The sequence below is a fragment of the Kogia breviceps genome, chromosome 9 (genome assembly GCF_026419965.1).
Source record: "Kogia breviceps isolate mKogBre1 chromosome 9, mKogBre1 haplotype 1, whole genome shotgun sequence".
In the NCBI taxonomy this organism is placed as follows: Eukaryota; Metazoa; Chordata; class Mammalia; order Artiodactyla; family Physeteridae; genus Kogia; species Kogia breviceps.
The window spans coordinates 15,591,613-15,619,011 of NC_081318.1; the positions used below are offsets into that span (position 1 = coordinate 15,591,613).

Consider the following 27,399-nt stretch of genomic DNA (forward strand, 5'->3'; position numbering starts at 1 on the left):
CCAGCCAACCCGCAGAGTGGTGAGAGATAATAACTCTTGGCTCTTGTAAGCCACTACTACTCTTTGGGGTGGTTTGCTACACAGCAACAGATAACTGGACATTGTGTATAAGGGACTTCATCTGAAGCAGTGGATGATATTTTTGCTTTAGAACATGTGTGTAAATGTCAGATCATGGTTAAGAGAAACTGAGTCCTTCCTCCTTTGTTTCTTGTAGCACTTCTCGGAGCTGCTGGATGAGTTTTCCCAGAACGTCTTGGGCCAGCTCCTGAACGACCCTTTCCTCTCGGAGAAGAGTGTGTCGATGGAGGTAGAGCCGTCCCCAACATCCCCGGCGCCTCTCATTCAGGCTGAGCACAGCTACTCCCTGTGTGAGGAGCCTCGGGCCCAGTCACCGTTTGCCCACGTCACCGCCAGTGACAGCTTCAATGATGGTAAACCCAGAGCAGGGGAAGCAGCTGGGACCTCGGCACCTTTGGCTCTGACCTCCTTGAGGGTGTGGAGTGTGTGTTATCATTAGCGCCCCCTTCAGCCACATACCTGCTGTGTGTGGCCTTGTGCTTGGGCCATGGGGAAATGCAAAGAGGCACAGAATACCTCTCTCTACCTGACACTGTGTGCTCTGGGTATTTGCTAGAGCTGAATGGTACTCATTGCTTTCTCTGACCCTGTGGACCGGGCAGCAAAGCATCCTTTTGCAAACCAGGTTGGCCTATCTGGTTGATAATTCCAGTACATCCACTGTTTCAGAGGTCATGCCATTTTTTTTTCTGAGAAATCATTTTTATGACCATTCTTTCTGTAAACACTTCTTAGGCATCCTCTTAACCTATTTTCAGCATGTTTCATTGACCCCATGTATAGGAGATCTTGGCTAGCATTCCTAAGACTTTTTTTCATTGGTTACCCTTTCATGTCCATTATCAATGCCATTAGTATGGTATGTGTTAAAGGTTTAGTTTTCCGGGCCTTAGAGATGTTCAGATATTTTGACTATTAATCCATAGGCCTTTAATTGGTATAGGCTGTATGTATACTTTTAAAATTTAATTTTCTATGTTTGTTTTCCTAGAAGTATAATCAGCTATTTTAGTATCTTGAGTTAAGTTTTGAAAACTATATTCTCTAACACTAGTTGGACATATGCTCTCTTCTTCCAGGAGGATGACAAGAGTGGGGGATGGTCACTAACTTGATGTCCTCTGGCTTGACCTGGGTGTCCCCCTCCCTTCCTATACCACTGTACACATGGCAACATCTTGTGAAGTAGCTACCTACAGAACAAGCTCCCTCCTGCTTCTTTGGGTCAAAGGCAATGCTTCCTATCAACTTCACGAATAGGCTGTTAGCTTTGTGGAGGAATCCCTCCTCCAGTTGGGGTTCTTAGGTCTACTACTGGCCTCTAAAAGAACCAACCCTGGGATCAGTAAAACATCATATCTTGGGACAGAGAATGCTCTAGGTTTTTTCTTTCCCATCTCAGATCTATTCTTCCTTTGATTAGAGGTTTGCTGACCAGCGGCCCAGGAAATCTAACCTTATATCCTCAGTGAAGGGAAGGCCCTGAACCTGTGGGTGGATTCTTTCTTGATTGGACCCTCTGGAGCCTTAAGTGTATTCTCAGATTTTTCCTGACAAGAGGTCAGATGCATGATGACTTAATCCTTCCTCTCTGTGGTTTGTCCACTTTCTCTACCTCAAATCTGGAGAACAGGGTGAGGGGAAGACTCCTGGGAAGGAAGGGAAGAAGTAGAGCTAAAATAATTTGAGGATGTGGAGCTGTTGTGAGGGTAAAATGAGATGATGTGTTTAAAGAACTTAGGACAGTGCCCACCACACAGCCTTTCAATAAATCAGTGGTTCCTCTTTCATCTTCTGTTGTTGTAGAGTTGTTATTGTTCTTCTTCCTGATCCCCTTCTTTTCCTCCTTCTCCTGCTTCTGTTTCTTCTGCTTCTCCTCCTTTTTGTCTTTCTTCTCCCCTCCTCTGTTCTCCATCTTCCTTCCCCCTCAATTTCTTATTAAATCACTTCCAGGAATGACCTCAGTTCAAATGCAGGAATATGGTCTCTGTTATGACTACATACTCCTCATTTTATCATTACACAGAGAACCACTGTAAGGAGTCAGCCTTCTTCTGGGTTTTAACTTAGATAAATTCATGCAGTCCCTGCCTTAGTTGTTTTATTTTTAAAGTAGACTCTAGCACTAGATGAGAGGTTGGACTAAATTGAACTTTAAGATTTATTTCCAATCCTGAGGTTCTGTGTGGGTATGGTTTCTGTTTAATATTTGTATCTGCCTTTGCTCATGGTTTTCCCTGTATTCTCTTTACTGCTTTGCCTCTGTTATTCCTACAATTCCTTTGACGTCTCTATTTCAAGCCCTACTTCCTTTGTGGAAGTCATTTCTAATACATCTTGTATTAGTTATCTACTGCTGTGTAACAGATCTCCCCAAATTCGTGGCTTAAAGCAGTAGTAATCATTCATTACCTCTCATGATTTCTGTGGATCAGGAATTCAGGACTGACTCACTTAGGTGGTTCTGTTTGTTGACTAAAAAAAAATGCACAACCTAAAAGTTGAGAATTATGTTTTTTTATTTGGCAGAATTTCTGAGGACTTAAGCCTGGGAAGCAGCTTCTCAGATAGCTCTGAGGGACTGCTCAGAAGAGGTGAGGGAGGAGCCAGGATATATAGGAGTTTTTGCAACAAAAACCAGGTAGTCAGAACATCAAAAGATTACTGTTAATTAAAAAAAAGCAGACATCTCAAGTTAGTGAATTTACCATTTTTCTCTGTATAGGAAGATGCAAGTGTCTGGGCTCATTGAAATCATTCCTCTGATATGCATCTTAACTATCTAAGGCCAGTATCTTGTTCTTTCCCATCCTGAATCCCCTCAGGGTGCACAGCTGGGGACAGATGCAGTGGCTGAGGGCTTGATGGCTACAACATCCTTTGTTTGCTGATATGGCAGGTGGCGTTCACATGGTTCAGGATCTCTCATGAGGTTGAAATCGGATGTTGGCTGAGGCTGCAGTTATCTGAAGACTTTAACAGGATTAGAAGATCTACTTCTAAGGTGGTTCCGTTACACAGCTGGCAAGTTGATGCTGGTGAATCAGTTCCTCTCCATGGCGCTGCTTGAGTATCACCACAGCATGGGAGCTGGCTTCCCAAAGAGTGAGGGATATGTTGGTGTTGTAGTGGTGAGCATAGGTGCCTTCCAAAGAGTGAGAGAGCCAAGACACCAAGGCAGGAGCTCAAATACTTTTTCTGACCCAGCTGTGGAAGTTATTCTGTCAGTCACACAGGGGAGTCCTGATTCCTTGTGTCTGGGGACCATACAAGGATGGGAATGCCAGAAAAACAGGATCACTTGGGGGGATGTCTTAGAAGCTGACCACCACACTTCTTCTCTTAGTGATGTCTATAAACTGGCCTCTTCCATGTCTGAACTCCTTTATCACATGTTATCAGTGCCTTACAGTGTAGCCATTCATTCTCCTAGTGGTTCTTGAGTTGTTAAGGGAGAAGATATAGGAGACTGAATGAAGCATGTTCCCAGCCTTTGGTGATACATCAGGGCAGACACCTGCTCTGTGTGCCCTGTCACTGTGCAGACACACTGGGCTTCAGGTATTTGATCAGGTTACAGTTTCCTGGCTTCTAGCAGTTGTCTTGTGCAGGATCAAGCACAGTGCCAAGTAGAGGTAAGTATTTTACAGGTGTTTTGTGATTCATTTAAAAAATTTATTCCTTAGCTATTCACTGAGCACCTACTTTGTGTTTAATCTGCCACCAACTATCCTAAGCATTGGGGGATGAAGTCTGAAGACAATTTATAAAGATCTCTGCTTCATGGAGTTTATATTCTAGGATGTGAGAGGGGAATAGGAAATAAGAAAAAGTAAAGAAGTAAACTATATATATGTATTTGATGGTGACCAGTGATATACAGAAAAATAAATCAGAAAAAGAATAGGGAGATGTTGGAGGAGGGGAGGGTTTCTTAATCCATTCAAGTTGCCATAACAAAATACCACAGACTGAGTGGCTTATAAACAGCAGAAATATATTTCTCACAGTTCTGGAGGCCAGAAGTCTGAGATCAGGGTGCCACCATGGTTGGGGGAGAGGCTTCTCTGGTTGCAGACTTCTCATTGTGTTCTCACATGGTGGAAGGGGCTGGGGAGCTCTGTGGGGTCTCTTTCATAAGGGCACTAATTTAATTACAGAGGGCTTCACCCTCATGACCTAATCACCTCTCCAAGGCCCCACCTCTATTACCATCACTTTGGGCATTCGGATTTCAGCATATGAATTTGGGAGGACACAAACATTCAAACCATAGCAGTGGGGGAGTTGAGATTTTAAATAGGATAGACAGGGAAGGCCTTTCTTTGAAGGCAGTATTTGAGAAAAGATCAGCAGATGAGGGAAAGAACTAGGTGTATGTCTAAGAGTCTTCTAGGCAGAGGAAACGGCAATTGCAGAGGCCCTGTGTCAGGAGTGTGATAACAATATAGCAATACCTATATTGTATTTAGTTATCATCTGTGGAGTTAGTCAGCTGTTCAGCAGCCTTGTTTCTAGACTATGGAATCTAAACAATCTGGGCGCTTTTCCCCTTCAATTCCGTGTTTGTTGAACACCTACTGTGTGTCAAGCACTGTCGTAGATACTTGTGAGACAACGATGGTAAAACTTACACCCGGGCTCTAGGGAAAATGCCTTGTACCCCAATACTTGATCAGACTGAATATGAGCAGTGTCTCAAGAGGGAAAGAAACTAGAAGTTCAGAAGACAGAGCATACGCCCAGTGAAAATCACAGGAAGAATTGCATGAACAAGGCAGAATTTCGGTTGGGCCCTAAAGTGTTGAGTAGAGTTCAAACAGTGGTGATGGTTTGGAGGAAAGCACATAGTGGGCAGAGGGCCAGGACATTGATTCTTCTAAACCAAGACCCCAACTAAAATGATGGCAAATAAGCAGGTTTCCAAAAGTTGAGGGTCCCTTTCTCTTCCCGATAACACTATTTCTTTGCTTTTTAATGCTAATCAGTATAAATGCAGCATGAAGGAACTCATGGGTGCCACCTATACTGATAGCTTAGTGTGGGGAGAAATGATCAGTCCATCTTTTCCAGGAAGCTTTCTTATCATTAGACCAAAGCACACACCATTCAGTTCCCCCATCTGGCCCCTCCTTCTGTTTAGAGGTGCTATACTGCTGTGTGCAAAGAATGTGTCACTTGCCATATCGTATCAATAAACAAAAGATGTTGTGGCCATCAAGCCGTCAGGCAGACTGTGCACCCCGAGGGGATTCAGTATGGAAAAATGCAGGATCCTGGCCCTAGATAGTTCTGGTGCATATCATAAGAATGATTTCAATGAGCCGAGACTCTTGTATCTTCCCAAACACAGAAAAATGCTAAATTCATTTCCTTGAGGTGTCCGGTTTTCTTTAATAAACAGTAATATTTTGATGTTCCGACTGCCTGGTTGTTGTTGCAAAAAGTCCTGTATATCCCGGCTCCTCCCTCACCTCTTCGGAGCAGTCCCTCAGAGCTATCGGAGAGGCTCTTTTCCAGGCTTAAGTCCTCAGAAAGTCCGCCGAATAAAAAATAATTCTCAACTTCTAGGTTGTGCAACTTTTTAAGTCAACACTGGAATAGGCCATGCTGGTAATTTGCTAAGAATAGGTACAGTGGGTCAGATAATTTTGCAAAGAGTTTCTGATCCACAGTTCATCTTTGTTAAGTACCAGTTTCTCTCTGAGTAAAAGCTTTCTATGCCAGCTTTTGTTTTTTTCTAGCCACACAGCGTGCAGGATCTTAGTTCCCCAACCAGGGATCTAACCCATGCCCGCTGCAGTGGAAGCACAGAGTCTTAACCACTTGACCGCCAGGGAAGTCCCAGCAAAAGCACTTTTATGAGTAGGGGATAATGAACATGGACAGGAACCATTTGGGATGTGTGAAATCAAAGGAAGGCAGTGTGCATGAATGGATGAGGAACTTGCCCAGGAAAGGTTTGTCGAGTTCCTGGCTTCAGTTGTTTTTCTGTGGATATACAAATATTTGGGAACAGAATTATTTGATTCATTTGAACCCCAATTTGCTTGCGCCTTAAGGGAGGATTAATTCACAAAGATCCCTCTGGAGTCAGTGCTCTCTTAAGCAGATTGCCTTCCTGATCGAGGAGGATGATAGTTCTTTAGGCAACCATAAATAGGCAGCATTTAAAAATTTCTGTTTGCATTAAATTTAATATTCTTCATCTTTTGCATTGTCTAAACAGCTTAAGCAAAACTAGGAATTCTTGTTTCTAGTGATGGATAGTATTTCATTATATCTTGGAAAGCCAATGATTCCAATCTTCTTGTCCAGTTTTACTGAGATTAAATGCAATTCTTCTGTAATTGCTTCCAAGCCTGAAACAAAGTGATAAGCTAAACAGTTCAAGTACAGACGCTCTCTCAGTTTATTGGATTTCTCTCTTTTTTTTCTCCCTCTTACTCCCTTTCCCCCTCTCTCTTTCTCTTTCCCACCATCATCCTTCTTTCTTTCCCTTCTTCCTTCCTTCCTTGTTCTTTCTTTGCTCACTCTTTCTTTTCCCTCTTCCTCCCTCCTTGAACCCCAGGCCAACTATATTGGGAAAATGTAGGTGTTCTTATCCTGTTACTGTATCATGTTCTTCAGATGGACTGTAGACCCCTAAAATTACATGCAAAATTTTGGGCTGTCAACATTTGTCAGTTTTTCTGCTGAGAACATTTATAACTTTTTTTAGATCCTCAAAAGAGTCTCTGACCAAAAGAAGGTTGAGAAACACTAGTCTAAGATTACATAGGAGTCATCTGTCTTCAGGGCTGAATTTGACTGTAGACTTCTCTGAAACACTTGAGTTAAAGAACTTCACATCGTTTGGCAACCACAGGAGCCAGTCCTAGGAACGTGGGCTCGACCTTCAGAACCACCAGAAAGACATCCTACATGCAGCTCATTCATTTCTGCCCATGATTAAGGCTGCTAAGCAGGGTTTTCTGTTCCTTAAAAAAAAAAAAAAAAGTAAAGAGGTTATAAAGAGATAAGCAGAAGCTTCCAAGTAGATTGAAGAATAAAAAGCTTATATGTGAATGACCAAGTCTTGGCACCTCACCACCTGGAGGGTATCTTCATGAGTTACTCTATTTTGGTCATGTTCCTTTGTAATTAAATTGGGATTCTAGGTATTCATTTGCTTTGCTAGTTAATTTCAGTCTTCTTCCTAAAGAAGAAACTTAGTAGTGCTGGATGAAGGCTGTTCAGAGAGAACAGCCTTCATCCATAGACATGGCCCCTATCCTCCAAGATGATGTAAGAACCAAGTTAGAAATATATAGAATATCAACAGACTTAGCATAAAATATGCTAATACAGAAGTGATCTATTGGCACCATGTACAAGTCAAGGTAACTTTATTTTGGGTGGAATAAAGGACTGTAACTGTGGCTCTGCCAGGTCTAGAGAGGGTGGGACCAGCACATAAATAATAATCATCTTCCTTCAGGTTAGCCTGGTTCGACTTCTAGAGTAAGTAGGGCACGTGATGGCTGGGTACATTGGCTTACTGTGGATATCCTAAGTTTAAGGAGCTGTTTTCATAGGTGGGAATGAAAGCAATAGTCTGTGAGCTAAACATGAACAGTTGCTGCTGGTATGAGGTAGCCTGATGGAAGGCGGAGACTCAGCATTTGATGGGAAACAAGGCCTTAGGAAAGTGTGATGGTGTTTTTTCTGGAGACTAGAAGAAGAAAATGATGTCTCGTGGCTGATGACGCCTGAGCAGGGAAGTTGTGCCTGGATATAGCAATGCAGGGAGAAATGCAAAGGCGTGTACCATCCATGGCAAAGAAAAAATGGATTTTGAAAGGATTACGTGAAACCCAGAGCAGGATTAGCATACCATCGGGTATGCTGAATAAAGGGTAGAGATGAGTCATGGGTGACTTAGGTTTTCCTGTTTGCAGTGGGAAGACCTCTTGATGTTGAAATATTCCAAGGCCGTGGGACCTGGGGAAGAAAGTCACAGAGAGATGATAAATAGCTGTATCTTCATCACATTTGATTAGAGCTGTGGGTCTGAGCTGACAAGAGCATGGGTCTGAGCTGTCTTAGAGGGGTAGATGCTAGGGTTAAAAAAAGGCAGATGTGTCTGTCATCTACCTACAGAGAGTAGCTGGGTCCCCTGACATGGATGCACTACAGAAAGAACCTGATGTGCTTGGGGTGGACAAACAGAGGAACAGCCTTCCTTTCCAAGTCTGAAGCCTGGGCTAGTGGTGTATGCGTTTTTTGCTATTCATCATCCTTTTGAGATTACCTTTTATTTTCTTTTTCTAACGGGTTAAGAAAATAATGACGCTTTTCCCCCTTTTAGAGGTGAAATAATGACTTCTTCATTTGCCTGGCCATTGCAACGCTAGAATGGTATAAGAAAGCAATATGTACAGCTATCTAGCATTAAACGTACTCTGTTCATGAGTCAGAGTCATTAATTTTCATGAAGGAAAAGAAATGTACACACAAGGGTTTTTTGCGTGTATATGCTAAGTAAATCTTTTGAAATCAGTCATTTGCTCCACAGATATTTATTCAATGAATACTTTAAACAGTATCCTATGGGAAGACCTGAGATGCCAAATGCAGAACATGGATGGAGTATAGCGATTCATCTCTGGAATCAATTTGCCTGAATTGGAATCTGGGCTCTGCCACTTACTAATGGTGTGATCTTGGGCAAGTGGCTCAACTCTTGTGTTTCTTTCCTGATCTTTAAAATGGGAATAATAGTAATAGTACTTAACCTTGTGCTGTTGTTGGGGGGAGTAAATGAGTTAGTATGTATTAAGCATTTATAACAGTGCCTGGCAATTAGTAAACACGAAATACATATTAGCTCTTGTTATTATTGCCCTATGTAAATTACCACATCATTAAATACATAGTTTATCAACTGGCCACAATATGAGCACCAGAGTAAGGAAAAGAGGTTCTGTAAGCACAAGCACAGAAAGCATGGAGTGAGGGAGGTGTCCGAGAGAAATTGCATCAATCACAGAAACCTGTGTAAATATGTGAAGACATTTAGAATGGTGCCTGGCACACAGTGAGCTCTCAGAACATTTTAGCTATTATTTCCTGGTGTTAAACGGGAATTCTTCACCTCAGGAACATTGGATTAGGAGTCCATATAAATGAAGGTGAGAAGTATAGAAAGAACCAATATTGTACCTTTTGTAGTGGCTAATTATGGACTCAAAATAACATTAATTGAAAAATACTCACTTTGGGCTAGAGATCTGTTTCATCACTGATCTCTTGCAAAGCAGTATGCTGGAGGGCCCAGGAGCAGGGCTGTGGGTCTGGTTTGCCTGCGTGTGGAACCCAGGTTGGCCGTATACCAGCTGGGTAACGTAGGGTGAGGGAGTTAATCTCTTAGTGTCCTTGTCTATAAAATGAGGGTAGTCATAGTACATGCCTTCCAGGTTCACTCTTAGGATTAAATTAATTAATATGTATCTAAAGCACTTGGAACAATGCTTAACCCATAGTAAACACTCACAGTTCAGTGTTTGCTATTTTTACTATTTTCAACATTTCTTCATGCCACTCACCACTGGAGGTGATTTCAGGGTCCAGGCGCTCAGGGAGGGGACCCTGGGAGGGCAGGCGCCTACCTTCTGTCTGAACATGCAGTGGGCTACAGCTTAAGATGATTCTGACATATTCAACTGCATTCCTGCCCCTCTCCCAGCCTCCAGAACCCAGCCTTAGCATTTTCCTTTAAGAGATGTTTACATCAAAAATCGACCAAGATTTTCCAGCTCCTTTGACGTTTTTCAAAGGGCAAACACAGTTATCAAATGCTGAAGGATTTAGATGAGGCATACTTCTTTAATTTACAAAAATTTCCTTTTTACTTTAGACATATTATATAAATAGCTAATGGGTACATATATGTATATATAAGTGGTATTTGTCGTATGTGAATTCTCTTTTTAAAAGTACACAGACACACCATATATACATATGTATATGTGTGTATATATATATATATATAACACACACACACATATATAAGACATATTTATAAAGATACTACCTACTCCCAATTTAGAGTTTAATCTCTTTTTTCCCCTTCTCAGGAATCAGTATCTATTCAGTGCCATTATTTACGCAGCACATCTGGAAATGATTGAGGACCTGCATTTTGGTGTTGCCTCTATGTTGGTTTTGGTTTGTGGGGTTTTTAGCTGCTATCTTGGTAATCTCAGCATCTAGCCCCGTTGCTCATAGCTGCTCCATTTCATCCTTGGATATGAAGGACTCATTGCCACGAGACAGTGGCTTGTTTTTATTTCCTTGCTGACAGCTAAGTGGTGATGCCGAGGAAATTTGCCAGTCGAGTTTGACCTTTGATAGGGAGCTCTTTATTTTATTTCATTTTTAATTTTTTTATAAAGTTATTTTATTTATTTACTTTTGGCTACGTTGGGTATTCGTTGCTGCGCACAGGCTTTCTCTCGTTGCGGCGAGCCGGGGCTACTCTTTGTTGCGGTGCGCGGGCTTCTCATTGCAGTGGCCTCTCCTGCTGCAGAGCATGAGCTCTATGTGCGCGGGCTTCAGTAGTTGTGGCTCGCAGGCTCTAGAGCGCAGGCTCAGTAGCTGTGGCGCGTGGGCCTAGTTGCTCCGCGGCATGTGGGATCCTCCCGGACGAGGGCTCCAACCCGTGTTCCCTGCATTGGCAGGTGGACTCTTAACGACTGCGCCACCAGGGAAGCCCAGGAAACTGTTTAAATAAAATCAGATGATACGGTGGTTGTGCTTCTTACTCCCCACAGTGCACTACTGACCTTATTAGGTGATGTTTTCCTTCTGAAATGAAACTTAAAAGGCATATAGACAATTTACAAAAAAAAAATTTTCGGGCTGCCCTGGTGGCGCAGTGGTTGTGAGTCCGCCTGCCGATGCAGGGAACAGAGGTTCGTGCCCCGGTCTGGGAAGATCCCACATGGGCCCGTGAGCCATGGCCGCTGGGCCTGCGCGTCCGGAGCCTGCGCTCCGCAACGGGAGAGGCCACAACAGTGAGAGGCCCGCGTACCGCAAAAAACAAAAAAACCCACCACCAACAAAAAAAATTTTTCACTCACTATCTAATCTTCAAGAATTAGAAATTGGACAGTATATAGAGTATATACTGAATCTTGGTTTTGTAGTTTTATCAATAACTCAACCATCTAAGTTCTAAGCCGTGGTGCTCTGCTGATCTTTTGCCATTGAAATAGAACTACAAAAATAAGGTCACGTCGAAAAATTGTAATACATATTCTGCTGATTCCCTTTCCCTTTATCCTTTGTTAAACCCCTACCTCACAGGTTACATTTGTCATTTTGTTTTCTCTAATTGGATCTTTATTTTCACTGAGGGACAGAGTACAAGCCAATACCTAGTAGTTCAGAATGAAAGCTTTTTTCTCTAATTTCAACCGCCACTGGAATGTTCTCACCTAACTTCTTACTGGCTAACTTTCTTCAACTGAAATCATTTATTTTATTATATAATTGGTAGATCAAATCAGTCAATCTACAAATATTTATTGATATGGTTCACAGTTGGTGGTTTAGAGGAATTATGGGAACAAGGTGTAACTATTTGTTACCATAGGTTCTGATGTAATGGATTTAATTTCTTGTATATACGTGCAGCTGTATTGTATCAGCCATCTGTATTCCTGCATAACATATCACTGCTAAACTCATTAGCTTTGACAACAATCATTTGTTATTAGAGTTCACATGTCTGTGCCTTGGCTGGAGGTTGGCTGATTTAGGCGTGGAGGGTCAGGGGCAGCTGGGTGATTTTGCTGATTTCAGCTGGATTCACTCACATGTCTAAGGCTGAGAGTTAGCTGATCTTGGCCAGGCTCATCTGGGAGCAACTCGGATTTATGTGTCTGTCCTCCTTCTGGGATCAGTAGATTGTCCTGGCACATCTTTCTCACAAGTGTGATGGCAAAGGTACAAGTGTGTAGGTTCAGTTGTACAAGTGCATTTCAAGACTTTACTTGCGTTACAAAGCTAACATCCTTTTGGCCAAAGCCAGTCATGTGGCCAATCCCAGGGTAGGGATTAGTCCCCAGTGGGAAGGCAGTGCAAAATTACATGGCAAAGGACAGGGATAGAGGGACAAATGAAGAACTGGAGCCAGTTATGCAATTTAACATATATTAAGTTACTCATTGACTCTTATTAAGTCAAGGGACTCTAAATGGGCCACTTGACCCACTAAGGCTTCTATCTAATAATTACCATCATAAAATATAAAGCAGAGAAGGCGAAGCAGGCCATGTCCATGTGTGATCATCCAGGGACAATATATTCCCAGTATAGGAAATTTAGAAATAGTATGAAACTAGAGAGAAAAAAAAAAAGTCACTCATGTTCTGAATTATTCTCCAGAGATATTTTTACTATTTTGACATATTTCCTTTCAGTCTTTTTTTCCTATCACTTTCTTCATTAATAGTACATAAATTTATATTCAGGTTTTTTCCTCAATATTCTATAGTAACTCTTTGCCTTGTTATTAAAAAGGGTTTAAACACGTAACATTACTGGCTGCATAATATTTCCATTGTATGGATGTACCCTAATTCATTCACTTTGCCCTTCCTTTTTACCCTTTTGGTTACTTTCAGTGTTTTGTGATTATAAATAATGCTGCAGTGAACATATTTGTGCTTTTCTCTTGGAAGAGTTCAGGGGAAGTTTTGTTTCATAGTTCACGTATCATTATTTGTCCTTCAGTCTCCATCTCTGATACAGCAAAGATTATATAAAAAATTTTAAAATAGGGCTGTAGGACACTGAGCATTAAGAATATAAGCTATCTTGACCTATTTTATGAATGTGTGTGCTTTGAGAATGGCTTAGCCAGATTGGAAGAACTAATTTCATTACCTGTCTCTATTCTGCTTGTAATTTTGTATTTGCTTTTTGTATTTATTTTTGCCTTTTGTGCCTTATGAATTATGATTCATCACAGTAATTGTAACCACACAACCATGGGGTCTGGCCTTAGCTCACCATTTCCTGGTAATTGTGTGTGACCTTTTCCTCAGGGATGCCTCCTTTACTGTTAATTTTAATATATACTGAGACTATATTTCATCTCACTATCTCTCTTCCAGTCTCTGCTAGGGGTACATATTGCTCAGTGTGGACAGGCTGTAAGTGTTGACAAGGCAGAGGTATGAACACATCATTGCTGGGTGGAGAAAATGTGATCTGTGCTCTCTCTGTCTCTCCAGCCCCTCCCTACATCTGTCCTAAGCGTGTTTTCTTTACAGGTGGCAGAGATGTCTCATGCCTAAGCTCATTCTGGGAGTGGCGTTAGGTACTTCGTTTGGTTCCTCATCCGGTTGCTTCCCCAAGCCCAGCAGGGTTCTGCATCAAGTACAGTGTGGTCTCCATCCTCTGGCTGCTTTCAAAAGGACCTTTGTTACCTGCCCCTCCCGCTCGGCCAGGATGTGGCGCACACCCCGGGAAGGATGGAAATCCTCCGTCAACCCTATAGCACTCAGCAGCTCCATAGAACCAGCTCTAAAAGCAAAACACCTTCAACCAACCTAAGTCTTGCCCATCTTTATTTTACCTCAGGAAATAAATTGGGGCTGGAATAATGAATTGAGTCAATTATAAATTGGATTTGGGGGAAAATTATTTTCCATGGTGCATGTGAATCTAACCTTTCCCTGTGTTTGGAGGAAGTTGCTTATGAAATACAACCTTAATCATTGCAAACTTTAGTTTTTAGCTTCCGTGGCCACTCTTCCACTGCCCTCTTGACCGTTCTGAATGATGTTCATGTACCTTCTCACAAGAAAAGTTGAGCCCAATTCTTGAGTGTAAAATAATTCATAATGTGAATGGCTTTGCTCCCCTGGACAGTAACAGTTCACGAAGCACCTGGTGTGTGTTTGTGTGTGTGTGTGTGTGTGTGTGTGTGTGTGTGTGTGTTTAAACGTTTTCATAAAGCAAGGGAGCATATCTTTGCTTTATTTTAGTCTCGTTTTAGTAAAACTGGTAACAGGTGAGGAGTGCTGACTTTGGGAATCTCTGACTTGTTTTCTCTTGTTCTGCACCATGTTTGCAGCCTTCTTGCTGTTGTTCCCTTTCCTGCCCTCCTCCCTCCTTTCCCAGGGCTATGCCGAGGTACCTGCTCTAATGTAACTTGGTAAGAAAGGCAGGGTACCATGCAGGCTTCCAGGAGAATGTCACTGAGTGATGGAGGTGCTTCTGTCTGTTCGGCGCTGTTGCTTTGTTGTGATTCCCAGGCCTGTGATTGTCATGAAAGCCAGAGGCAAGCCAAGACCAGACTTGGCAAGATGCCGCCCTTTCCTCTGGATGAGCATGTCATCCATTTCAGCAAGGGGCAGATGTCTGTTACAAACTCTGAAGTTTCCTAGAGCGCTAAATTCTGGAACTCTAGGTCAGGTGTAAGGCATAAGCGGTGTCGTAGAGAAGCAGACTAGGACCAATGATGGGGAGTGAGAAGAAAAAGAAGAAAACAAATAACCATCCACTGGAGAGAAGGACAGAGACCTGTCTCCAGTCCTGTCTCCTGAGACGCTGGTTGTCAACCATTCGCTTCTTTCCTTCTTATTTTTAAATGTATATCTTTCTTTCGTATTTTTAAATGCATTTCTTTCTTCTCTTTCTTTCCTTCTTTCTAGATAATATGTTAATTGCTTTGAAAACCAAAAAGTATAAAACCCTACACATTGCAATTCTCTCTCCCATCCTGTTCCCAATCCACCTAGTCTCCTTCCTGCTCTGCCCAGAGAGCCTAGTTTCTTTCTTTTATATGTATCCTTCCCCAGTTGCTTTAGGCAGCCTTACACTCAAGTGAACGCAAGTATAGAGTCTCACTTTGCCATTCATTTCTTCATCCATTTATCTCCTCTCTCACATCCTCATTTTATTTCCTTTTATTCCGCTCACAGTAATTCTTTGTTGGAGCTTTTCTTCGAGGAGAAAGGTGAGTGCCATTTGTTTCACTTATACCTGGTGCCCTGAACAGATTCACAGGTGTGCTTATCTTTTTCCCACAGATGAAGTGGAGAGTGAGAAATGGTACCTGTCTACAGACTTTCCATCAACAACCATCAAGACAGAGCCAATCACAGACGAGCCGCCCTCAGGACTAGTTCCTTCTGTCACCCTGACCATCACTGCCATCTCCACCCCTTTGGAAAAGGAGGAACCCCCTCTGGAAATGAACGCTGGGGTATACTCATATTTTCTCCCTATAAACGGACTGGATCAAAAGATACGGGTCCTCATTCTCCAATAAGGCATTTAATCTTTTTGGAGCTAGTGGTTGTGTATGTTTAAAGATATATAACTATATATGTATGGAAAAATGTATTTATGTCTATATCTAGGATATGTCGATTTGGTGCCAGCATTGCTTATATCACTTCCTTTAAAGGCATTTCCAGAAAAATTGGTAGCAAGTCTCATTTCATTTTTTCTATGATTGCTATTACAAAATTTAAAAAATACGTAGATATCCATGGGGGAAAAAAATTCTCCCTGGAACGGATTTTTAAGCCAGTGGAAAGGGAGTGGTTGTGATTATGATGCGATCCATGGCTTTCTGTGCCGTGGCAATAGGGAATGCTAGATCCTGTATAGTACTTTACTTCTCTAGTGTAGCGCTCAGTTGCCCTGACTTAACTCAGGGATCTCCCACCTACCAATTCCTAATGTATTCCCCGTGGAAAACCTAAGAAATCGGGAATTTCTTCCTTGCTCAGTTCCACACCTACAGCAAGTAGGATTTCGTTTTACTCCACCTTCTCTTTGGGTATTTCAGTGTCTGGTGATGGACCAGAGTCATACTTGTACATCTTCTTCCAGGCATTGGAATCCAGTCCTAACTTTCCTTAAGTTCAAAGTCACAGGTTACAAACAATGACCCCACTGACGGTCTTTAAGTCAGATCTCCTCTGAGCGAGGTATAGTGGTCCACCTGTTCAGGAAAAGGTAACACAGCAGTGGTGGGGCCACTAAGGCTTTGCTGCGTACTCACGCCTGTACTCTCTACCTTCCATCCGTGTGGAACGTGAGGGATTCTGGACAGAGCACCTCTGCACTGCCCTTTGGAATTCCCTGCTCAGTAGCTCCCTGAGTCTGTTAATCAGACTTGGCTTCTGGAGTCTGTATTAGTCTCCTTGCTCCAGGAGATTTGAGTTCAGTTCATTTTCAAGCATGTCACTAAGAAAGGGTAGGGTCATGGCCTTGCTCCCCATGCATGGGCCAGATACCTTTCATCCTTCCCGTGCTCAGTGTTTCATGGTTAGGTGCTGTCAGTTGTCAGGAACCTGGAGAGAATGGATGCAGCCGGGTTCACACAGTTCCTACCGCAGGACACATTGCTGGAGGCCATGACCCTTAAAAACGTACCAGACTATTTTGTGATAAAAGGCCTTTATAGTCCATAAAAACAATAGAAAGAAAGCACCGATAAGTGAGCCCTGGATTTTTTTTTTTTTTTTTTTTTTTTTGTGGCTGCGCCATGAGGCTTGTGGGATCTCAGTTCCCCAACCAAGGATTGAACCCAGGCCACGGCAGTGAAAGTGCTGAGTCCTAACCACTGGACCACCAGGGAACTCCCGAGCCCTGGGTTCTTAATTTTAGAATTCTGAGGGTCCCGTCACCTGTCCTGCCAGGTTTGGCAATGAGGGAAAGGTTAAGGACTAAAACACCTCCCTGTCCAAGCAGCAGCCTGCGCTCAGCCAGGCCTCGCCAGCCCCAGAGAAGCAGGGCTGCCCTGAGAGGAAGACACAGATGACAAATAACTCCCCGGGGTGTCTCCTCTGGTTTGTTATTGGTTTTTAAAAACTGTGTTTGAAATTCTTCCTTTAGGTTGATTCCTCGTGCCAGACAGTTATTCCTAAGATTAAGCTGGAGCCTCATGAAGTGGATCAGTTCCTAAACTTCTCTCCTAAAGAAGGTCTGTCCACTCTCTCCTTTGGGTTAACAGATGTGGGTGCACCGTCTAAAGAGATGGGGAATGTGCGAGACGGTGCTGGGCTTGACTGTACCAAAGGCATAACTTGCTTTAGGAAATAGCTCTGTTCTTGATTGTAAATACAAACTTTGAAAGCTAAGTTTTGCCAGCTAAATCTTTAACTTGTACTCCTAGGCAGGGTGACTTTTCGGCATGTTCATAGACTGCTGTGACTTGGGTGCTGACAAGGGGACAAGGGAACCTCTGCCCTCAAGCCATCCTGTGGATAAAACCCGGCTCCCTGTCCTGAAGTGATCATTAGGGGCAAATAGGCACATATCCACAAAGGCACCTGGCCTGCTTACAACAATTCTAGTTTAAACCCTTTGTGGATTCAGGGTCTATCTGTCTGACCAGTTCAATGTTTTTAAATGTTGATTTCAGATGACAGTTGTTGCAAGGAGCCTCCTTTGTTCCTGCATCCCATTGGGCTCCTTGCCATCCATTTAGAATTAAGTAGTGTCTCATTTGGGGTTATCACACTTTCACTTTCTTCTTTCTCTGTGTCAGTCTTTTTCTTGTCCTGTATGAAGCCCATAGTCAGGAATCCTGAATGCAGACCCCTAGGTCTCACGGAGTCTAGGAAGCTCTCTTGGCATTTTTTTAATCTTTTCTTTCTTCTTTGATTTATTTATTTTTTTGGCTGCATTGGGTCTTCGTTGCTGCGCGCGGGCTTCAGGAGTTGCGGTGAGCTGGGGCTACTCTTCGTTTCGGTGCGCGGGCTTCTCATTGCGGTGGCTTCTCTTGCTGGGGAGCATGGGCTCTAGGCGTGTGGGCTTCAGTAGTTGTGGCACTTGGGCTCAGTAGTTGTGGCGCACAGGCTTAGTTGCTCTGCGGCATGTGGGATCTTCCCAGACCCAGGCTTGGGAATCCCAGTGGATTCTTAACCACTGTGCCACCAGGGAAGTCCCTCTCAGCCTTTTTAATTGAGTTACTTTGCACAGATCCTGCTCTTAATCCTGTGCCTTCAGACATGCCATCCCCTCCCTTTTTATTTATACTTTTGGCACAAGGTTAGAAGGGTAGCTCATCGGTGTGGTCGACAAATAGGAAATTAGTATATGCACTTGTCATGGGAAGGGTATCCGTGCTACGGTGTAGATGTAATGTGCAGATGTTACATAGGAGCAGTGCTCACGGAAACAAAGTCTACCTTCAGTCCACCAGAAACGTACTCAGGATTTGATCCATGACAACTTAATCAAGGTTGGCATTTACGCTTTATCATCAGTAAAGAAAGGATTCTGTTTTTAAAATTAGAAATACTGACTAAAATCCGTATTGAGACAGTATTTCTTTTCATTGAGTGATATACGTTTTAGTGCCTTTCAGCTTTATATACTGCTCCAGAGTAATTCCTTTCACTTTTGTGACACCAGTTACAACTGGTGTCACATACACCTTGCTTTTTAAATCTATGTTGCAATAGGCTTCAGAAAATGTCACAACTGTACCAGTGAATCCCCTAGTGGCTTCGGAATCTGGGATCACTGGAGGAGAAACATTTAAAGGGTAAAGTAAATGGTCGTCCTTCCTCATTATCCTAGGTATACAGAGAGGAGGAAATTCAATATCCTTGAATGCAACAGGGCTTCTAGGCAAAGTAGCCAGTTGTCCCCGGCCCTGTCAGTAAGTAATCCAAGAACAACATTTCAAGTGATATTTAGAAATCTGATACCGAGGCACCTGTGGCCAGGGCAGTAGCTCTTAATAAGTAAGTAAGAGGAGATTCGAGTTTGCTTCACTTTTCTTGCCATGCCATTTTCATTTTTTGTGGAGCACCTTCTGCTTGGAAAGGAGAAAGGTATTAGAATAATTAGGGTTGTGCCTAGTGAAAGGGACAAGTGAGCTCTGGTATTCTTGGTTAGTTCTCCAGACTAACCGCAGCACGGCAGACAGCAGGAGCCCCTGTTAGGTTTGGCCGCTCCTGGGTTTGGTTTTGGTTTGCTTGTTTGTTTGTTTACCATGGTTAAAAGATAAACAATGTTAAAAGATAAACTCTAAAAAATTAAAAATTTTAAGAGCTTATATGAGCAAAAATTAATTACATTCTGCAGCGCCAAACCAGTTACAAGTTTCCACCAACAGGAGCTGGGGGGAGACTTTTATAAAGAAAAGGTGGAAGCAAAGTAAGGAAATTATTTTTTTAAATTAAATTTTTTATTTTATTTTTGGCTGCGTTGGGTCTGTTGCTGTGCGCAAGCTTTTCTCTAGTTACGGCGAGCGGGGGCTACTCTTCGTTGCTGTGCAGGCTTCTCACTGTGGTGGCTTCTCTTGTTACAGAGCATGTGTTCTAGGCGCACAGGCTTCAGTAGCTGTGGCACGCAGGCTCAGTAGTTGTGGCTCGCAGGCTCTAGAGCGCAGGCTCAGTCATTGTGGCGCACAGGCTTAGTTGCTCCGCGGCATGTGGGATCTTCCCAGACCAGGGCTCGAACCCATGTCCCCTGCATTGACAGGCGGATTCTTAACCACTGCACCACCAGGGAAGTCCAAAGTAAGGAAATTATTGATTGGATATAACTTAAAGCCAAGTTGGCTGTTTGTGACCAGTTGTCCTAGGTTTCAGTCTGGTAACCTCGAAGCACTTAGAGGCTTAGATTTTGGTTTGCCTACGTAGGGCCGCCAGAGCACTGGAGCCACCTTCCTTGCTTAATTCACCTGACACCACAGAGTGCCATAGGTGGTCATGGCATTGGGAAAAACTTGGTTAACACGCTTGGGACTCCTTCCTAGGTGAGCACATAAGTTTAAGGTGCATACCTACCCTCCTTAGCTGCCTGGAAGTGGTGGCAGAAGAGTTGGCCGTGGAGATGCATAGGATTGTTTTAGAATATTCTTTAGCTTCAAGAGTGCCCATGGACACTAAAAAACCAGGGAGCTCTTGGGCGGAGAAGCATCTAGTGAAAAGCAGTATGTTAGAAAGAGAAAAGAGATGGGTTAGAGAAAGAGGGAGCGAGAACGGAAGTGTTGTGTGAATGGGAGTGGGCGCGGGGCGTGGCAGAGAGAGACACATCACCTGTGGTTACCTAGGATATTCAGGTGTCTCAGTGGGCTAGAGAGCCGTCTGGTTGCAGCTTGTCACCTCCAAAGGCAGCTATGGGGGGGATCCTCTCTCTTAGGTGAGTAGCTGTGTGTCAGAAAGTCTCTTCCCATTCACAGTACATCAGGCAGGAGACCGGGGCCTTTCCATGGCCCCGAGCTGTTCTCTGGCCGAGGAAGGGCCAGGTGTGTATGAGGCCTCCAGGCTCCTTGCCCAGTTCAGAGCCGCTGCACTCGGGCCTCTGTTGTCCTGGGGGCTCCAGGAGGGGTGTGGAGTGAAAGGTTTACCCAAGGTCATGTTCCTTGGCTCAGTAACAGCAGCTGGCTGTCAAGGTATTTCAGCACAACGTGAAGGTTTGCAGGTCAGAAAAAGAGTGAGACCCCAAAGCTCGTTTGTCAGGTTGAACCCCAGAGTGGATTGCTCCCTCGGGAACCCATCCGCCCTGCCCTGGAGATGCAAGATTGGCACCGGCTAAGGCTCAAAGGCCCCGGCAGAGTGTGTGGGTGTCTCCCTGAGGAGAGGTGAAGGGTGCTTAGATGCTGGAGGACTTTGTGGGAGACACCCCTCCCCCAGTTTGTCTTCCAATGCCTACCTGTCTATCCACAGATGGATTGGGTATTATCTGAATCAAGAATGCCTGGCATCTGGCCTGTGGGCCCTACCATGCACATTCCTCCAGAAACAAATGAGCTTTTCTCAAACACTCATGGACTCCCTGCTTTTGCTATTAAAAAAAAAAAAAAAAAAAAAGATCCTAATACATTAACATGGTTTACAAGTCAAACTATGGAAACTATGAAATGAATAGAGGGAAGGTTATGCCAGCACCGTCCCTACTTACTGTAATTTCCCCTGCCCCCATTATGTCATAATTTTATTAGTTTCTTATATACCTTCCAGAGTTTCTTTACGAAGATACAAGCAAATGGGGGTCTGTATTCTCTTTCTCTCCTTTTTCATACAAAAGGAGGGCCACTTTATACACTGTTTTGCACCTTGATTTATTCCCCTCCTCTATAGGCTGAGACCAGCAGGCAGTAATGTCACATCTACTGAAACCCCCATGGAGCAAAGTAAGACTGAAAAACCCAATCCAAAAATGTATCCAAAATAAAGCCTGAAAATCAAGCCAAGAGCACCTGCCACGAGGCCGTATCAAGGACTGCGAACTTGGAACCCAATAATTCAACCTTTCAAATGTTTTGAAAGAAACACTCTTAAAATTTAACCTTAATAGTAATACATCTCGGAGGCCTTTCCATGTCCACAGACACAGATTCCTCATTGTTTTGTTCGGCTGTCCTGAGTTCTGCTGTAGGGATGTTGAGTGTTGAACTGCCCCAAGTCCTGCTCTGTTGCTCCCTGATGAATGCAATCCGTTCTTTTCCCCTCAGCCTCCGTCGACCACCTGCACTTACCGCCCACCCCTCCCAGCAGCCACAACAGCGACTCAGAGGGCAGCCTGAGCCCCAGCCCGCGCCTGCACCCCTTTGGCCTGACGCAGACTCACAGCCCCGCCAGGACCCCAGCGCGGGCCCCCTCAGCACTTGCCAGCTCCCCGCTCCTCACCGCACCGCACGTGAGTGTCCCCTGCGTCCCTGCACCCCCATCCCCCGTTCTGTCACTCGGACCCTCACCCAGCATGGGTACCATTCGGCGCCTGTAGAAAGTTTGCGGTCTAACTGCTGAAGCAGGGGGATGACAGTCTTTTTTTTTTTTTTTTTTTGCGGTACACGGGCCTCTCCCGTTGCGGAGCACAGGCTCCGGACGCACAGGCTCAACGGCCATGGCTCACGGGCCCAGCCGCTCCGTGGCATGTGGGATCCTCCCGGACCGGGGCACGAACCCGTGTGCCCTGCATCGGCAGGCGGATTCTCAACCACTGCGCCACCAGGGAAGCCCGGGGATGACAGTCTTAAAGAACATTTTCTAAGAACTGCCTGTGACCTCATCATGCTAACACGTTCTCTTCCTTTCCTGTGCGCACTTCCAGTTTTTATTCACATGTTTCTTTTTTATAGCTACAAACATGAGGAATAAAAATGTGTTGTTATTCTTCTCAAAATTGTATCACAAATATTTATCGTCAGTTTAGGCGGTCTTTATGACCTATGATAGGAAATAATTTATTTTTTAAATAAGCAATCTTTGATGAACTGAAAAATCACTCTGAGAGTAAATGCGTTGATGTCGAAAGCTAAAAAATATAATTTAACCCTTTTTGTCTGTGGTGCAACTCTTAACCCAGTGACTCAGGATAGAAATCATGAGTCAACATTCATCCCTCACATATATCATTTTTCCAAATAAAAATTAGGGGGAGGGCTTCCTTGGTGGCGCAGTGGTTAAGAATCCGCCTGCCAGGGCTTCCCTGGTGGCGCAGTGGTTGAGAATCCGCCTGCCGATGCAGGAGACACGGGTTCGTGCCCTGGTCCGGGAAGATCCCACATGCCGCGGAGCAACTAAGCCCGTGAGCCATGGCCGCTAGGCCTGCGCGTCCGGAGCCTGTGCTCCGCAACGGGAGAGGCCACAACAGTGAGAGGCCCGCATACCGCAAAACAAACAAACAAACAAACAAACAAACAAAAAAAAAAAAGAATCCGCCTGCCAATGCAGGGGTCACAGGTTCTAGCCCTGGTCCAGGAAGATCCCTCATGCCGCAGAGCAACTAAGCCCATGAGCCACAACTACTGAGCCTGTGTGCCAAAACTACTGAAGCCCACATGCGTAGAGCCTGTGCTCTGCAACAAGACAAGCCACCACAATGAGAAGCCCGCACACCGCAATGAAGAGTAGCCCCTGCTCACCGCAACTAGAGAAAGCCCGCATGCAGCAAAGAAGACCCAACACAGCCAAAAATAAAATTAACTAAATAAATTTAAAAAAATTAGGGTTAGATAATTAACTTCTCATTGTCCTGAATAGTCGATTGATTTCTATGAGGATTTAAAAATTAGCCAGCCTTATTGAATTTATAATATCACATAGAGCAAACTTGAATGAAATGAGTTATTTAAAAATTCTTAGAAGAATCATATATTAATCAAGATAATTTTGAAAATTTGAGTTCAGTCTGTGTCAGAAACTCAGAAAGTTCTAGATCTGTGGCCACGTTCTTATATATCACTATTACCGAGGGCCAGGGAATTAACTCTTTCCACTCCACCTTTGCCTTCTCTCCTCTAACCCTTCACTCCTTTGATTACTGAAATACTGTCCATCCTATGGATTTGTGCGTCCTACCACAATTAATCCATTCCACGTGGTCGTGGAGGAAACCCTTCCCATATCGTACCCTGGCTCAGCATCTGTGTTGTTTCCCTATTATCTGTTGGCATCAAACCCTCATACCTCTGCTGGGTACAAACACCCTCATCCGTGCCCAACCTGCTGCTGCTTCCAGAACTCCTCACCCCCTCTACGCAGAGTGGCTTCTTCAGTTACTTTTTACAATCCTGCCTTTGTTGTAATGCCCTCCTCTGTGTAAATCACCCCCTTTCTTTCAGGAAGCCCAATTCAAGCCGCCTTATCTGCTACCCTAAGCCTTCCCTTATCACACAGACTCACATAAGCGTTCTCCTTCTTCATATTTTTTAATGTACCTTGAGTGAATATTACAGTCTAGCATTTAAGTGCTCTCATTCTTTCACGTGTTTCAATTCAGTCTCGGTCTCGATCACTAGCTACTTAAGAGACGGGGTTCGTTTTGATTCTTCCGTGCATCTAACGTGGAGCTAATATGCAGTAGGAACTCCATTTATTTGACTAATTGTAAACACGTTGTCCTACTATGGGTGAAATGAGATGAGCTACAGTTCTCATCTCCACCGATGATGGACAGTCTGGGACTGTGCTGACCAGTGACTTGCATGGAACGTGCCTGCAGGTGTGTCCCTAGGAGCTCTGGCCCCTTAGCTGGAAGTAGAGGTCAGGAAGCAACTCCTAGTGTATAGAGAGCATTTTGCAAAATGGCATCTTTAGGAGAACGACAAAACTTTCCACGGACAGAGTTCCAAGTGAATCCTTCATCACTCCGAGGACAGGAAATCTCTAGGGACGTGGGAAATGAATTCTATCCTGTAATTTGGACGTTTTAGCCAGCAGGGTACTTTCTGGGAAATAATGGGTGGAGGTTTCTTTACCCCTTCCCTTATATTATAATCCTTGGGTTGTAACACTCACACGAGTGTCTTCTGCATTTTTGCTTCCACTTCAAAGTGCCTGTTTCTCACCAAAAGAGATGGGCCTCCTTTTCTCTTAGCCGTTGGCAAGACATCATAACAGACCCTCCTCACCCCTCAGGAGGTGTTTCTCCGGTGTGCCTGGCTTTTCCTCTTTGACCCTTTTCTGCTCCTTGGTCTGCACAGAAGCTGCAGGGATCAGGCCCCCTGGTCCTGACTGAGGAGGAGAAGAGGACCCTAATTGCTGAGGGCTACCCCATCCCCACCAAGTTGCCCCTGACAAAGTCAGAGGAGAAGGCCCTGAAGAAAATCCGGAGGAAAATCAAGAATAAGGTGAGCCCTTCAAATCCAGGTACTTCTGTGAGCAGAACCCAGCCAGCACACCCACCCTCCCTTCCCGGTGGCCAACACTGGCCCGTCCCGTGGTGGGGAACCGAGGCTTGCCCCTGTCTTCCCCCAGACCTCCCCATACATCTTCTGGTCAGCAGGCCTCCAGATCTGGCGTGCACGGTCTGTGGTGCCTAAGATGACCCATACAGGGGTGGGGAGAAAATATTAGAACTCCCATTTACATTTTGAAAAAAATCTCAGCCTTTAAAATTCGTTTTATGAGATACACAGTATTTCCCTCTAGTAGGCATGTATATAATTTATAAATGAATAAATAGAAATGTATTATGGGTGCTTGCTTAATTGTTTTTCTTGATAGAGGTTTTTGATAAAAAATTCTGCAGACCACTGTTCTGTACCTGGGTCCAGCAGTCTCCTAGTCCTAGACCCCCCTACAGTGGGGATCAGGGGTGCAGAGGCCCCGGGGCGTGGCTAGGGCGTGGGGAGAGCAGGAGGGAGGAGACAAAGAGAGAGGAAGGGAAAGAGCTTAGAGTGAAAATTCTTCGTCCATGTGCAGAACCGCCAGGGAATTTTTACACGACTAACCCCAACTGGCTTATATTATGTGTTATAGTTGAGCTAACTAGGTCCACACAATTGAAATCGCTTATCTAAGACCATACAGATGGTTCGTGACCCACATGTTCCGGTCGGACTCCCGGACCACTGTCTTTCTCACTGGAGGCCTAGTGTGTTGGAAAGTAGATGAGAACGTCAGCTCGTTGAAACCGGGGAGGACAGAAGAGGTGATTAGTAGATGAGCCAGTAGGTTAAACAAATGGGAAGTGGCCCCCAAAGTGAGCAGGGCTTTTGTGATTTCTTTGCTCCTGGCCTCTTGTCATACTGGTTTACTGAGGTGGCTGGAACAGAATCCTTTTTTCTCCCCTTCCATTGCAGATTTCTGCCCAGGAAAGTAGGAGGAAGAAGAAGGAATACATGGACAGCTTGGAGAAAAAGTAAGCCTCCTGCCAAACTGCTTGTGTGTATTGAGCAATTCATGTAGAGAAATGTAAGTGCGGGGGGGCCCCTGCTTTCTATGAGAAGGGGATTCAATTTCTCGGTCTGGACCCTAGCAAAGGCCATTGGTTTATCAGCTGTGTTTGGCCTGCCACCTAGTGGTTATTAGAGGGGAAAGCTTATAAATCTGGCAGGTGATAAAAAGTACATTCAATCTTAGCAGGCATTCGTACCCCACAGTTTCCAACCAAGGGTCCTTAAGTCCTTGAAGGCTTCCTTCCAAATGAGTACAAATACTAACCTTCATGCATATTCCTGGACTCCTCAGAGGAGAGGTGCTAATTAATCAATTCCTGTGGGCCGCACTCCCCCCCGCGCTAGAGAAAGCAACAGGGGATGAAGCAAGTAAGGCGGGCTGGCGTTCTTTTTTTCCTGTCCACTATAATTTGTGTTATAGGTGAGTGACTTTTCACAAAAACACTTGAAGGCAGCTTTTGCTCTTCTGAACAGCCTGGAATATCAGGAGGGCTGTTAGGAAAACGTAAATTAGATACAATTTTGTATTAGCCCTAGAAAATAGTTCCCATCTGACAAACTAATACCATTTTAAGATAGGAATGAGTCCTGGGACCTAGAAATGAATCTTTATGTGTGTCTGGTGAGAGGAGCGGTTGGTGGATCCTGGCTGGTTCTTGAAGTTCCTACTGAAAGTCAGTGTTTCTTCCTCCTGATTTAGGTGTTGGTAGTATAGCATTAAGCAGTCCCATTCTGTTTGTTACTGTCTGTAGGTATCCAGGGTCAAGATTTTTTTTTTTTTTTTTTTTTGCGGTACACGGGCCTCTCACTGTTGCGACCTCTCCCGCTGCGGAGCACAGGCTCCGGACGCGCAGGCTCCGCGGCCACGGCTCACGGGCCCAGCCGCTCCGCGGCTTGTGGGATCTTCCCGGACCGGGGCACGAACCCGCGTCCCCTGCATCGGCAGGCGGACTCTCAACCACTGCGCCACCAGGGAAGCCCATCCAGGGTCAAGATGTTTTGGTGAAAATCTCTTTATTGCCTCTTTGGGGCATGCCTGCTCCGGCACCTGGATTCCTTGTCTTGAGGTCCCTGGTTCTTGTCCTTCATTCTCGCCCTGCCCCACGCCCCTTGGCTTCCTGTCAGTCCTTCAGGCCAAGGGTACAGCCAGCAGCATCCAGACCCTGTAGCACAGAGGGAGACTTGTGATGGACATTGAGAACCATAGGGAAGAGTTGAGAGAAATCAAGGTTGGGACACCCTAAAAGAAGTTTATGTTCTGTACCATCCCTATTCATTTTCCATTACTGAGGCACTGGTTACCCATCTCTCTCTCTCTTTTTTCTTTTGTCTCCTCACCCTTTTCTCCAACTCAGGTTGGCCAAGTTCTCTCCCTCACCTCCCTAGAGTAGCTGCTTCCCTGTCTTTTTTCTCTGAACCCCACCTGTCTCCATCCTAGCTCCTGGCTTAGTGTTTGCTCCCCTGATAAAAAAAAACTAAGTTTTTTGTCTCTCTCTCTCTCCTCTGTAGGGTGGAGTCTTGTTCAACGGAGAACTCGGAGCTTCGGAAGAAGGTGGAGGTTTTGGAGAACACCAACAGGTGAGGGTCCCTGGAGTGAGGAACCGACACAACTGCCTGATGGAAGGTGGAGAAAGAGGGGGAGATCCAGGGCCAGAGCTGGGAGG

At 44.5% G+C, this 27,399-nt stretch overlaps 1 protein-coding gene across 1 annotated transcript in view; it reads left to right on the forward strand.

Moving 5' to 3' along the window:
* CREB3L2 (cAMP responsive element binding protein 3 like 2) overlaps positions 1-27,399 on the forward strand; it is a 126,664-nt gene that overhangs the window by 76,449 nt on the left and 22,816 nt on the right. The window contains exons 2-8 of the mRNA XM_059074904.2: positions 218-434; positions 15,168-15,343; positions 16,987-17,074; positions 21,566-21,750; positions 24,539-24,685; positions 25,640-25,698; positions 27,245-27,313. Coding sequence (XP_058930887.1) covers positions 218-434; positions 15,168-15,343; positions 16,987-17,074; positions 21,566-21,750; positions 24,539-24,685; positions 25,640-25,698; positions 27,245-27,313 — 941 coding nt within the window. The remainder of the gene's footprint in view (positions 1-217; positions 435-15,167; positions 15,344-16,986; positions 17,075-21,565; positions 21,751-24,538; positions 24,686-25,639; positions 25,699-27,244; positions 27,314-27,399) is intronic.